This window comes from Acomys russatus, chromosome 21, assembly GCF_903995435.1.
Source record: "Acomys russatus chromosome 21, mAcoRus1.1, whole genome shotgun sequence".
NCBI lineage: Eukaryota > Metazoa > Chordata > Mammalia > Rodentia > Muridae > Acomys > Acomys russatus.
The window spans coordinates 17,932,068-17,947,075 of record NC_067157.1 but is presented as its reverse complement, the minus strand read 5'-3'; the positions used below and the strand labels follow the sequence as shown (position 1 = coordinate 17,947,075).

The 15,008-nt window shown below is 39.5% G+C and overlaps 1 protein-coding gene across 4 annotated transcripts in view; it reads left to right on the top strand.

Annotated features, from left to right (window-relative positions):
- The window catches only part of Cep85l (centrosomal protein 85 like), a 90,278-nt gene extending 75,482 nt beyond the window's left edge, over positions 1-14,796 (top strand). For all 4 annotated transcript variants that reach the window (XM_051164503.1, XM_051164502.1, XM_051164504.1 and 1 more), the window contains 7 exons: positions 516-668; positions 2,389-2,543; positions 5,767-5,884; positions 6,352-6,402; positions 9,194-9,301; positions 11,027-11,258; positions 14,267-14,796. In XM_051164503.1, coding sequence (XP_051020460.1) covers positions 516-668; positions 2,389-2,543; positions 5,767-5,884; positions 6,352-6,402; positions 9,194-9,301; positions 11,027-11,258; positions 14,267-14,430 — 981 coding nt within the window. In that variant the 3' untranslated portion in view covers positions 14,431-14,796. The remainder of the gene's footprint in view (positions 1-515; positions 669-2,388; positions 2,544-5,766; positions 5,885-6,351; positions 6,403-9,193; positions 9,302-11,026; positions 11,259-14,266) is intronic.
- Positions 14,797-15,008: the final 212 nt, after the last annotated feature.

The window sequence follows — 15,008 nt, the reverse complement described above, 5'->3', positions numbered from 1 at the left end:
ATAGCCTCACCCAAGTTTGTGTGTGTGTGTGTGTGTGTGTGTGTGTGTGTAATAAAAATTATATCATTGCTACCTGGCTTAGTACAATTTTAAAAATAGCCTAATTTATAAAATAAATAAATATCCTCTGAATCCTTTTTTTAATTAATTTATTTACTTTACATCCTGATTGGAACTTCTTTCCCTCCTCTCCCAGTCCTCCCTCCCTCCCTCCTCTCTTTCACTCTCTCACTTTCTTCTCAGAGAAGGGGAGACCTCTTATAGATCTCAGCTCACCTTGGCATATCTTCTATTGAGGAAAGATAAGGTGGTCCAGTTAGGGAAAAGGGCAGGCAACAGAGTCACGGACAGCCCCTGCTCCTGCTGTTAAAGGCATCACCTGTGGACCAGGCAGCTCTTAACTCACTTGATGACCTTTACTGTAACCTGAGACCCATTGATACGTTCAGTGATACCCAATAACAAAACATTGATTTGTAAAGTCAAAACAACTGAGGACTCATGTTTTCCTTTAGCTGAAAACCAGAGATAGATACATCAACAGCCTGAAAAAGAAATGCCAGAAGGAATCTGAGCAAAACAAAGAAAAGCAGAGAAGAATTGAGACCTTGGAAAAGTACCTGGCAGATCTTCCAACTCTCGATGACGTGCAGAGTCAGAGCCTGCAGGTAATGTGGTCAACATGCACCGGTGACATGCTTTCAACCTGTTCCAGAAACTTAGCCACTCTGAAAGCACATGAACGATTGCTGCTCCTAAGATACAGGTTGACTCTAAAGCTGTTCGTAAGAAGAACCTGATCTCCCTTTTCCTGTCAGTATGTGATAACCTTTGTATAATCCTATGTGGTAACTTAGTATTCTGGTTTTAACCCTTATTTTTCTTATCTGCATGTGTAATGTGTATAGGGAGGTCAGAGAACAACTGTGTGGAGAAGTTGCTTCCGTTCTTTCTTTAAGTCAGCTCCAGGCATCAGACTCAGGCGTCAGGCCTGTGCTGCAGAGCACCTTCCCTGCTGAGCCATCGCTTTAGCCCCTAGTGTTTTCTTCTTAAAAGGCTGTCCTCTCTAAACCTAGATGTTAACTCTACCTCTTATAGCCACATTCACTCTAGTTTTGGTTTTCTCCAATGTGTCTCTGGGATTCAAGGCTCTTCAACACTTGTTGAGTATCTCTATAGATGTTTATTTTCTCCACTGTTCTTAATCTAGTTAATTTTTAAATACCTTGGTCTGTAACCTCTGTTCACTCCTTTAACTTCTATTTGCCTTTACTGATAACTCATTTGAAGTCTTTTTACCAGTTCTGGTGAAGATTTCTCAAAACATGAATCTACTCCAGTTATCTTGGTCTTTCCAAGCCATGGGTTCTCAACCTTGGCATACACAGCATTTGAAGGCAGAAGGGGTTCTGTGTGTTGTGCCTTGTGCACTGCAAGATATGTGGCTCCTGTAATCAGTCCCTCAGGCCTCTGCCTCCTAGAAAGTGACAGTGCTGCTTCTCTCTCCCAAAGCAAATGATAGTAGACATTTGTCAATTTCTTGTGGAGGTTAAAAATCATCCTTACATGAGATTTAGGATGTTTATAGGCAGAGATTCTTTATTTTATCTTAATTTGTAAGTTATAAAACTAAGATTATATAAAAGAAGGCACTTAAGGGCCATAGAAGATTATGTGATTAGGAAGAGGCAGCAGTAAAGCATTAAAACACATAAGATCATAGCACCTAATGCCCATTAGGAAACCTACTACCAAGAGTCATGGTGCTCTTGGACCCTGCTTATAACAGTGTCATTTACAGTAGTCAAAATACGGAACCAACAAGGTGCCCACGAATGGGTGAGTAGACACGATAGTATGTACATAGAACTGACTATTATTGTTTCTTGAAAGGGAAGGAAACTCTGACACACTCTTCAGCATGAGTAAGCCTGGAGAACATTTTGTAATGAAATGAGTATAGTAAAATAAACCAGCCATAATAGGCAACTTTGCATGACTGTATTGCATGAGATTCAAAGGCAGTCAACCTGCAGAGACATAGAAAGTAGTGGAGTAGGATACCGTGGAGTGGGGTGAACAGTGATTGGAAAGAAATGTAATGGTATTGGTGTATTTGATAAGTTCTGGAGTTGTCAGAATAAGTCTGGATGTACCTAATACTAAAGAGGCACACATCCACACATGATGATGTTATGACACTAAATCATATCTTTGTTATTAATCCCCTTCTCCCAACTCTTTCACATAAAGGAGGAGATAGTATGAAGTTCTTTAGAGAAAATACAGAATGATTGTAAGTGATAGGTCTGTCTAGCCTTGAAAAGGCAGGAACTTTAAAGGCGGTACTTAGTATTGCATCTGTAAACTGTAACCGTGTTCCCTTAGCTGCAAGTTCTTGAAGAAAAAAACAAGAATTTGCAAGAGGCTTTGCTAGACACAGAGAAGCAGCTTGAGGAGACTAAGAAACAATGTCAAGACAAGGAAGTGCAGCTGCTGTGCCAGAAGAAGAAGGAGAAGGAGCTGGTGACATCTGTCCAGAGGTGAGGAGACCTGCTGTGTCTTCACGCGCTTTATGTCGCCAACGTTATCAAGTTTGCTCTGCTTAAACTGTGCTTCACTAAAGCTGATTGGTTCTATTGTGATTTGATATTTTGAAGCACTACATCAGCATCTTGCCAAAAATGTTAGGTGAAAATAGCAAAAGAATGAACAAGCAAGGTCACCCTGACAACTGAAGGCTGAGAAGGCCAGGCACACCCTTTAATGGAAGGTTTTTTCAAAACAAGTGAAAGTTGTAAACAGTAGAAAGAAACCTGTGCACTACATTCCTTCACACAGGGAGCTGATGGGCTCTGATCTCATCCCAGTGGGAATGACGGAGAGCCACGTGCTCTCCAGAGCTGAGCGCATGGCGCCTCATTGTGCACTTTCACGTCCAAGCTGTTAGTTGTACAGTAGCGTCCGTGGGGCTATTCACGTTGTGCTCAAACTGGAAATTTTTATTGTGAATCTAGAAAACTGTTGCTTTCATAAGTTTGCATTCTTTTCCAACTAGCCTTTAAACCTTACTGTTATCAACCTTGAATAGACCTAACTATCCTGAAGAGTCAAATAGCAAAAAGCAAGAAGCCCAGTGTGAGCAGTCCAGTCTCCTGGAGCCTGGCCGTGCTGATGCTACTTCACTCTTAGGTTTTAAAGCTGGAGTATGCTTGGCTTAGTATTTTCTTTTAGATTTCAGTACAGTAAACTCTGATTTCTGTTCTTGATGTAAGTTCCCAAAACTGTCACAGTTTTGAGTTTACATTTTTATTCTGTATTTTTCTTTCTTGCACTTTAATTTTTTATGAATTCATAATTTATACCAACTTTTTAGTTTTTAAAAAAACTTCCTGATCTTCACTAATTCAGACATTTTATCTTTGTTGATAAAAATAAAAACAGTGCATGAGTTCTGTTTGTAGGACACTGTGACCAAGGAAACTTAAAACTTTGGTGCTTGGAACCTTCATAGAAATTCTGGAAGATAACTGCATGCCACTGTTTCCCACTGTTCGCTTCTGCAGAGTGTCTGTGTCCCCCCTTTGTTAGGTTTTGTAGAACCCTGAGCCACACATGCTTACTTGTGAAGATTAGTGCAATGTGTTCCAGAAACATTTTCCATTTTAAATTTTATCTTGAGGCTGACAGAAATAATATCTTAGAAAATTCCTCTTGCTCTCAAAGTTTATTTTTAACTTCAGTGTTTATATTGACAGTGCCATCACTTAACATTGAGGGATAGGAATAGTATTTAAGATTCCTTGGCTTTAGAGTATTTCTTATATTTCAAAAGAATTTCAGATGTATATGTGACTATAAATTATTATTTCACTACATTTTATTTAATGTTTCTAATCTATTTGCTTTTTAATTAAGAAACTTAAAAATAAAAAAAGTTTTTCATTTGAAATGAAAGTTTAAGGAGTTGTGCCACTCAAGAGCTTCCTTACTTTTGGAAATGACCTTGCTACACAATCCAGACATAAATCCACAAAAGAAAACTTGGTGATATGAAGCAATACCGCTCATTCCCCCTTGTATTGTCAGCTCTGTTTTGAACTTTGAAGACTTTATATCTGTGCATGACAGCCAGGGCTCAACTTCCAGTATCATTTCTCTGGAGTGATCTGCCTTAGTGTTTGAGACAATCTCTCAGTGTTCAGAAGCTTGCCAAGTAAGCAAAGTTAACTATCCAGTGAGCTCCAGGAAGTGCCGTGTTTCCATCTCCCCAGTTCTGGTTCACAAGTCACAAGCGTGTGCCGCCATGCTTGCTTTGTTAATGGGTTTGGGGGATAGAACTCAGGGCCTCGTGCTTGCCCAGACAGAGTTATATTCCCAAACTAAAAGATTTTAATTTTTTAAAGTGTATTATACCCTCACACAATTAAGTGCATGGAACATAGTGTCTTAAACCAAGTTTTCAAACTATAATTGTGCTTTTAGTTTGAAGAAGTAAAATTTTACAATAGTTAACGATTACTATGTAGTCTCCAGATCACTGATGTCTTGGTTATGAATACACCCATAGCCCTTATTCTGCCACGGGGGGCTTTCAGTTCTTTTTCCACAACCTTTCTGTCACTTTTATTGAGGAAAAAGGAGTTTCAGACTACTGTAATACTTAATAAATAAATAAATAAGTAAACAAACATACAAACAAACAAATAAAAGAAAACCTAAAATCAAAGTTATAAGAGATTTAGTTGTCTGCTGCTTGTTTGTTTTGAGACAGAATCTTGCCATATGTCGCTGGCCTAATAGTCACTATTTAGCCTGGGCTGGCCTGGAACTACCAGTTATACACTAGTGCCTGGAAGATGTTGCAACACCCCTTCCCAGGTGTTAATACTTTGGTTTGGGTTGTTATTGTTAATGACAGGGTTTGCTTTTACCCAAATAGTACTTATCTCCCATTCTGGTGGCTAACATCTCCCTTCCCTTTACCTTTTTTTTTTTTTTTAATTGAAAGTATTTTTTTCCTACCATACATTTTGATCGTGTTTTTTTCCTCTCCCAGTTCCTCCCAGATCCTCTCCCCTCTGTACCCAACCACTTTTATATTATTTCTCTCTCTTTCCCTTTAAAACAAACAAAAACAGAGGGGGGGGGGAGGGAAGGAGGGAGAGAGAGAGAGAGAGGAAAGAGAAAAGAAGCCCAAACAAAGCAAAATGAGACAAAAAGTCTAAAAGAACACCATTGAGCTTGTTTTGTGGTACTTCCACTACCTACTTCTGGATATGGGGTCTGCCCTTAATGAGACTTGTGTTGGAGGAAATGGATTTATTTTTAATATACCTAAATAAGCTTTTAGCATGGTAGAGCCACATTCTTATTAGTAGAGGGAAAGGAATTCTGGTTTCACAGCTGCGGTCCCTACAACCAGACTGAGTACTCCAAGTAGAAGGCACAGGCCTTAACCTCCCTCCCTACCCTAGGCATCTTGGTCAAGTACCAGTGTTCATCAGGGAAGGAGGAGGAGCTGGGTCAGAGTGCAGAATTGAGCTCTTGAGGTGGACTTGAGGACTCTAGTGGGACATAGGGCTGCCATACAGTAAGCAGCTAGCTCTGACTTCAGACTCACCATTTCTAAAGCAGTGATCAGCCTCTATCTAACCATGGGCTCCTCTCATTTCTATAAGATACATAGCTCTTTGTGTATTTTCTGTGAGCCTAATTGTTTGATTAAAATCGTGTCTTCATGAAAATGATTTTTCTAACGAACAGCTTACAACAAAAAGTAGAAAAATGCCTTGAAGATGGAATCCGCCTTCCCATGTTAGATGCAAAACAGCTTCAAAGTGAAAATGATCATCTCCGAGAGCAGAATGCGACTGCTAGTAAGGTCAGTAGACACCCAGAACAGATTCAGCTTTGTCCTCTTGGCGTGTGTGTGTGTGTGTATGTCTATGTGCATGCATGTCTTCGAACTTTCTGTGTGATTTATAATTCTACTGGTATTTAATAGCTTACAAAATATTTAGTTTGCTTTGATTTGAAAAGAAGATAGCAACTTATTAAATTGTAAATTATTTCAACGTAAAACCCAAAACAAAAGGAGGTATTTTCCCCTAAATTATTCAGTCTCTCTCAAGGTTACTGTCAAGGACAGTGCCATTAAGAACTATAAAAAAATGGTAACATTTTTACTCATGGGTGGTCCAAACAGGTTTACAATTTAAAGGATATTTTACTATGAGTGCTTCTGTAAAATAAAGATGTTTACAAATAAGCCTTTAATTTTTTTGAAGTATTGGTGCTTTTTTAAAGTAATGGAAAAGATTCAGACTAATTTATTTTACTGTGTTTTAGATAATAGAGAGCCAACAGGATGAAATTAACAGAATGATTTTAGAAATTCAGGTAAGGGATATTTTTACATATTTTAATGTGTATGTATGCAAAAGTATTAAAGTATATATCTATGAAAATATGATATTAATGGTATCTGAGATAAAGTTAAGAATTATTTAATATTAATTTTACAAATAGGAAAATTCCTCTTGGTAAAGCAGTTCTCCAAAGGGATGGTGAGATTGTTCGCCCTTTGCCGCTCCCTCTCTTTAACTAATTGTAGTTAGTATTAGTATCTCAGGTATTGAGAACTCATTTACTTCAGGATGCAGACATCTAATCATGAGAGCAAATGGAATGTTGTTTGTCACTTAATTTTCCTATACTAGTTCCATCTGAAACGTTCACTGTGCAACCCAGTTTATATTCTTTTATTAGATCAAAATTTCCACAAACCTCTGTAGTGTTCTCTGCAGTAACCCACTGATGCACCTAATATTGAGATTTCTGATACTACTCTGTCTCTCCCCTTGTTTTGTTTTCTGGTTTTGCTTCCCTACTGCCCTTGTACTATAGTGCCCATAGCTCTAGTTAGGTGATGCTCACCAATTACAGAAGTAAGAGCTGTCTATTATTTGTGTAACACTTCCAGTATGTATCAGTTAAACAGTAAATTTTAAGTATGAGGTCCCCACATTCTGTTTGTATAGTTCCTCCTACCTACATAGGACCATGCTTGTATATGTACACATGATGCCTCAGTGAATTTGAGTGCTTGTGGTCTTCCTGAAGTGCCTATGACCTCCCAAGAACGCTGTCTATCAAAGCACCTCCTCAGCTGTGAGGATTCTAAAAGAGTTGTTCAATGCTGTGGGGCAACATTCTCCCAGCCTTTAGGTAGAACTGACAGTGCTCCTTTTAGTTTCTCTCTTCCGCCTAATGCCACTGTTGCTCATATATCACCAAATGATGACATATGACATTCATGTCTTAATGAGTTTCTGGTACCCTCAGCTGGGGAGTTAGAACTTACCAAAACTCTGGACACACAATGTACACTTTAAACCTTTGGAAGCTAACAGGTCTTTAATTCTGTTACTCGTTTGCCAGATACTTATGGAGCCCCTTTCTATATGATGGACACAGTTCTTAAATTTCATTAGCAAGCAAAACAACTCTCAAGTCAGTCTAATCGGGTGGGTTGGAAAAAAATGGAAAATAAATATCAAGCTCTATTGCTTTTCTATTAGAAAAGTACTAATTAAAACCACGAGGGCAGTGACAAGGAGAGTTCAATGTGAAAGGATGACTCTGTAAAGGAGGTAATGTTTGAGTGGAGATTTCAGTGCAAATGACCAGAGAGAAGTGTGTGTGTGTGTGTGTGTGCACGCAGGGACGTGCCACGCACATGTGCACACACATGCACAGGATTGTATGAATGCAATACTAGGATGTTTTCCCTTTAAAATGACTCCTTTTAAGTTGGGTTTACAGATTCTGTAGTATCTATTGGATAAAATACATACGGCTTTCCTTCATTTGAGTTATGTGTGTATTTTTAGATTCTTATATTTAAACAGTGCATGCACTTAAAATCACTTTTCACCTTCAAAAATGTTCATAATAAGTGCCAATAGGTTATGAACTTAACAGACTTTTTAAAAGTAATAAGTTTGGAATGTAAGAAAGATTTTTTGATATTTAAAACCTAATTCAATCCTTTAATTTTTATCAATCCTTGACATGGCTAATTAAGGACAAACTGGTAGTCTACATTTCACAACAGCCAAATATTTATTTCAAAAAAATATGGATCACTTACTTATATGTAGCCGGGAACCACTATTGGAGCATATATATTTTTTAAATCACAAGAGTTCAAAAATTCTTTGAAAATTCTTCTGTGAAATAACATTACAGAACAAATTTTCTGAAACATCTATCAAATTTTCTAGTTTGTCTACATAGAAAAATAACTAATAACTTGTATTATGTATTTATGCATTTGCATTTATAAACGGTAGCAAATATTTCAAAAGCTTGTGTGAGCATTAGGTACAGTGCCAGAACTATGTAAACAGCTCTTTTCTGTTCAGCTGGGTGACTGGGAAGAAAATAAACATGCTGCTGTGCACTGCCTGAGCTGCGCGTGCACTGCCTGAGCTGTGCGTGCTTGCCTTTGGAGATCTAGCCTGACAACCAAATGGTGTTCTTTAACAGAGGGGAAAATTGATAGAAACACCTGGGAACCCAAGTGACAGCATCTTCCTGTAGTGTAATAAAAAAATTAGGAGTCAGCTGCAATGACTAAGTGTCTTCTACGCTGTTTTGTCACATTCAGGATTTTTCCTTTTTTTTTTTTTTTTTTTTAAAGCAGTACTAGTTTATCTACATGATATGTAGTTTTACAATGGAGTAAGGAGATTAATTTTCAGAGTATGCTCTGGCCTGAGTTCGGGGTCATGTTCACTACTCAGGATGGTATAAACAGAGGAGCTTAGCTACTACTAATTAAAAACAAAATCTGCCTTGTTCTGTCATTTTACATTTATTAACCATATGAAAAATCTAACAGAATTGCTTTGTTGCCAACACACTCCTAATGTATAAAACACCAATTAATAAAATAAGAATTATAGTATAGCTTTAAATAAGAATCTCAATTTGACATGTTTCACGCACATTAAAAACTTCTTGCTGTTGCTTCCCTACTCTAATGTGAATTGTTTTAAAGGTGACAACTTCACCATAGAAGGGACTAGGGTGGCGGAAGATCCTAAATATTGAGAGTACGCTAGATTGAAATGTACCTTGGTGTTAACATACTTGCTTTACAGTTTTGTCACTGTTGTCATTTTAGTCTTTGCAAGGGAAACCTTCTAAAGAGACGTTGACTGCACAGACCATGGTAGAAGAGCTGGAAAGGAAAGACGGAAGCCTCCAGAGGCTGACAGGTGCATTGCTGGATGTGAGTAACAGCTCAGGGGTGCCCGGAGCGCGATTCTCCACCTTGTTAAAGTCAGTGCTCACTGTTCAGTTGGAGGCTTGACTTCAAAGTGCTGATTAACTGAGTTCATTAGGCTTCAAAGACAAGCCTCTATTTCTCTTATGCATCTCCCCCTCATAAATTAGAATCCAATTGTCATGACTTAACTAGTTAAAGTCAGATGTTATACATTCACTGAGTCCCAAATAAGGTATAGATTGGGCAGCGACAGAGTCCTCAGAGGTTATAGCAAAGGACCTTCCAGCACTGCTCTGCAGATCACACTAGAGCTAAAGGCTACATGAAATACATGTCAGTTTTTGCTATGAATATTCTGTATTGCTGACGTATTATACAATGACTGCTCTAAGTGGCATACAAATAATTTTTCTAGGTTAAAGTGGTGACAACCTGACTTTTTTTAATATAAAGGTTCAGCTACTATAAACAGGAGCTGATTTGTGGGGTGGATGAATATTCAGTTTGCCAACATCTGTTTCCTTGGTGGGTTTAGCTTCTACCAAAGTTTATTGCCTAAATAAGTAGATGATCTAAAAATGTTAGTTTTCCACACTTCATTCCCTTTACCTTTATTATCTAGCGTTCATATATAAAGCAATCTTTCTTTTCACCCCAGTCTGTTTGGGATTCATAAATATAGTTCCAGTTGGAAATCCCATTGAGCTCACGTTTCATTAGCAGTTTTCAGGGTGAGGAGGGAGGAGAGCCTTGGAGAGGAGAACAGCATCTGCTGAGTACAAGTCCTGAGTCCATGGTGATGCCCCCAGGTGCAGCTGATTCTGCGGTGCTGGCACTGCTTTCCCTTTCACTTCGTGTTTCTATTTCTGTATGCATTAAGTTGTAAAATGTAGTTTTGATGACTATCGTAATAAATAAACCTTTTTCAAAATTAAAGAAATAGTTCCAGTTTTCTCCAGTAGAATCTCTGTGTGTATGAACCCCACGTCAGGATGGGCTCCATGCCCAGGAATAAACTGTTGACCAACATGAAACAAACTCAGTGCTATTTTTGTAGGCTTTTTGTCTCGTTTTGGATTGTTGAGCATTTTTTGTCTTATTTGTCTTTTGCTTGTATATTTTGGTTTGTTTTTTATGGGACAGTTTTTCTTTTATTTTGTTTTGGGTATGTCTTGTGTTTCTTGTTTTTTGCTTGTTTGTTTTTTAAAAAGAGAGAGGAAAAGAAGGGGGTGACCTGTTAGGTAGGGGAGTAGCAAGGGGAGGTGGAGAGGACCTAGGAGTTCAGAAGGGCAAAAGTGATTGGAATAAATTGTATGAAAAAATTCCCATAAAAAGGAAAACTGCTTCCAGTATAATTAAGTCACTTCTGCTACTTAACTAGATCAAGGGATGAGGGTTAAGCTGTCCTCGTTCTTTTCATTCCAAGCGGCTTACCTTGTGGGAAATGCGTGCGTAGATACAGGCTACTCAGGCACTGAGGGCCTGAGGCTGCCGGGGTGTGTGGTCGTCCCTTTGTCAGCCATGGGCATCTGATAAGTCAGTGTGGTTTTTTTGTTTTTTTTCCTACCAAATGTCAGCAACTGAATTTGGTTAAAGTAAAAATACTATGATGTTTGATAATAGACTTGTTTGTAGACTTCAAAAAAAAAAAATGTTAACCTGTATGATTTTTTTTAATATCTTCTCTCTGTTCTAACAACCGGCCTTTGCTTTCTTTATCCACTACAGAACCAAAGACAAACAGCAGAGACGTACTCTTTACTGGATCAGGGCCAGGAAGCAGAGCATTCTAGGCTGCAGACCGTTCATTCTAAGTGGCCTCTCTTTGACTTGACTGTGATTGATCAACTGTTCAAGGAAATGTCCTATTGTTTGTTTGACTTGAAAGCATTGTGCAGTATTCTTAACCAACGAGCTCAGGGCAAGGAGCCTAATCTCTCATTGTTACTGGGAATCAGATGTAAGTGGCTGTGACTGTCTCTACTCTAACTGCGTCTCCATGTTTGTTACTGTGCTCTCCTTTCCTTTGGCCTTGTAGGTCTCAGACTAAGTTGGCAGTCCCAGGTTTACCTCTGCGCAGTTCGTCGTTCAAACTGATGGAGCCAGCAAGGGCGTAGCTGCAGAATGCGTAGAAATGTTTCCTACACTGAGTGTGAAATCACTAGCAGTGATTTCCTATTTACCCTTTTTACTGCTGCTTTCCTGTGGCATTTGCACAGACAAGTGAGCCATCTGTGTTTCAACTGCTAGAATATTTGTAAGATAATACTGTTTTGTAAGCATTGTGTGACCTATGGCTGAATGGGAGTGCCAGTCATTTCATGTGAGCCAGATTCTCGCCCACAGATGTGCTGCCTTTGCCATGCATGGCTTTCTCCTTTCTTTGTGACATCCCTGGACTCTGTTGTCTCTCTCCCCAAGACTGTGTGAGAGCTGCCCCAGGAATAAAATAGTCTGAGTCTTCCTTTGGGGCCTCCTTTTGTAGGAATGCCCATCTCTTTGTGTGGTTCTCAGGAGTATAATATAGTATTGTGGGTGTCTTTTTAATAGATAGTATCAAGATGAAAAACTGGAAAAGGGTACACTAAAAAACAGTTCTACTGAATTCTTGCTTCAGTGTGGTTTGTATGTAACAAGAGAATATTTCTATTTTCTCTAAAAATAGCTATATATTTTTGTATAAATTCTATATAATAGGCAGTTTGGTTTAAAACAAATGGTCTTAAAGCATGTTACTTGTAGAATGACACATGCATTTGTATTTAGCAGGGTCAGCAGAATTTTACCTTCACTTTATAGGTTTGTCCACGTTTAAGTGTAGGCATGTGAAAACTCTGGTCAGTATTAATAAATAGCAGACACCTTCATTGCTGTGGGTGCTAAGTGGGTGCTGTGAGTGTAGATAATTAAACAACCCCTCACTTGCTAACCAGTGACTAGATCATTGCAATAAGTGCTGCAGTTGAGATGTGACAAGGAGCAGTGGGAACACACAGCAGAGCCATAACTAAGACTGCGTGGGAAGGGCCAGCAAAGGCTTCATGGCGCAGCTGGTGAACACTGACACTTGCTTAGACTTCATCTCTTGGAGTAAAAAGAAGACATTCACACATGTAAGACTCCAGTGATTTAGGACAACCTCATTATGAGGTTTAAGCTGGGCATGGCGGCACACGCCTTTGATCACAGCACATGGGAGGCAGAGGCAGGAGGATCTCTGTGAGTTCAAGGCCAGCCTGGCCTACATAGTGAGTTACAGGACAGCCAGAGGACCTTCTTTTTTAAAAAATCATATTGGATACATAAGAACTGTTAGTCAGTAGAAGTCTTTATTTCTTTCTATGTTTAGTTCCAATTATCTCTTAATACTTTTTTGGTTTTGTATGTTTTTCTCTGTTATTGCATTTCTCTGCCATACAGATATTTATCTCTCACTCTGCCTAGAAGGCATTTTTGACCTCCTGTATAGTCACACACACCCCCTCTCTGTGCGCATGCACACACACACACACACACACACACACACACACACACACACACACACTCACACTCACACTCAGCATGACTGAAGTAGACTCCCACTCACCCCTGCTAACCCTGCTCCTCACCCTAAGAAGGAAGCACCACCGTGCTCTGCCTGCCTTTCCTCTGTGACCTGTTTGCAGTCGCTGACCCTCAAGTGAAGATAGCTGAGCACTTCCAGAGCTGCTACTTAGTCTATTACAGCAGCCTCAGTTCAGGCTCCCCTGGCCCTGAGCGGGGCTGCTCCTTGTGTTCAGCCTGTTTTCCCTGTCCATGCTTCATAGTGTTGCCAGGGTTTTGTCTACATCATGATGTTTCCCAGTATTCTTCCCGTGATAGACTAGATTCTACCTATCTCTGTGGCTTATTTCTTATGACTCCTCTTGCATGTAAATCATGTTCTACTGTTTAATGGCTGGTTACTAGCCTTGAAGTTTATCAAATTCCGTCACACTTTTTCTGTTTTCATGGACCACCAATAAGTCCCAACCATTTCTCCAGTTAAGTCCATGTGTCTTTTTTTCTGTGCCTCTGTATCTTGTGGGTAGTTGAGAATCATCTACAATACACACTGTGCTCAGCTGTTTATGGAATTGTTTGAGGCGCACTGAGCCTCCAGCATCACACCTTGATAACAGCAAATGTTCATTAGGGTTTAAAAACAGGATCCTGTGCTCCTGTGCCAGAGTAGTGAAGGCAGACATAGTTTATTTCAGGTTTCTTCTTTTTTGTTGGGGCATGCTTACAAAGAGAAACCAGGGTAGATTAAACCCAGCTGACCAGAGCCTCGCCCTTGTCCCCATGGGCCACTCTATAAACTTTATTCAGTTGTTCGAGATTAAAGGGGCCTAATACTTCAGCTATGTATTTTGAAACTAATGTCTGCATGCCAGTAAAATCTCTTTTTGTAACAATAAAATTTAAGGCATTTCTGCTCTCTATGCAAATATTTTTCAGATTCTGTCAACGGGAAGGAATTAAGTACGCTAGTGGAGTTTGAAAAGAGATAGGAGGGGCTGGAGAGATGGCTCAGAAGTTAAGTGCACTGGCTGCTTTCCCAAAGGTTCTGAGTTCAATTCACAGTAACCACATAGTGGCTTACAACCATCTATAATGTAATCTGATGCCCCTCTCCTGGTGTGCAGGTGTACACGCAGGCAGAGCACTGTATACGTAATAAATAAACAAATCTTTAAAAAAAAAAGAAAAAGAAAAAGAAAATAGATAGGAGAGCACATCCTTCTTTTTTGTAACATTGCCGTCCACTAAGCCTGCTGACTCTGTGTAGCTGTATGAATTTGATACATTTTAACTAGCAGGGGTTTTGAAGACTACATATATAAGATCTGTGTAATATCAAATAAGGTGTCATTTGAACCCAGCATCATGCTCCCACGATGAAGGTGAGAATCTTAACATGTCTGTCTCCCCATCCTCCCCTCACAGCAATGAGCTGTTCAGCCGAAGAGACTGAAAATGACCACAGCCCAGAAACGCTCACCAAAAAGCTCTCGGACGTTTGCCAGTTACGGAGGGACATTGACGAGTTAAGGACTACAATATCAGACCGCTATGCTCAGGACATGGGCGACAACTGCGTTACCCAGTGATCACGTGCTGCCCCACGGCACCAGTGACTCAGTGTGAACCGCTGCTGTGTTGGAGGCCTTTGTCTCTTTTTAGGACGTACAAGGGAAAGGTGGAACTCCCTGCCCTGCACTTCAGCTTTGTTGTTGTCATATTTGCTTTCCTGAGGAAGTTTTGAAGGGACTGATCAAATCAGGCAAACAATCACGTTACTATTTGAAAAATAAGATAAAGCCTGCAAGAAAAAGAACAAAATAACCTGTATTCTCAGACTACTGATTGTAGGACCAAGCTGTGAACAGTGCCCTTCAGATAACCCTGTAGGATTTCCTTTACTCCTCTAGTTTTGTGTTTATACATGTGAGTACTCATTCACTCTTTCTCAGCCTGTCTCTGTCTGTCTGTCTGTCTGTCTGTCTGTCTGTCTGTCTCTTTGTGTGTGCATGCCCATGCATTTGCATATGCATGGACTTCACCCACAATATAATAGGATTTCAAAGATCAAAGCAAAACTTTGAAAGGCACTCTTAAGTCTTCATTTTATATAGAAGCATGTGCTGCATTTTGGCATTTTTTTGGCAGGCTGACTAGATCCAGTACC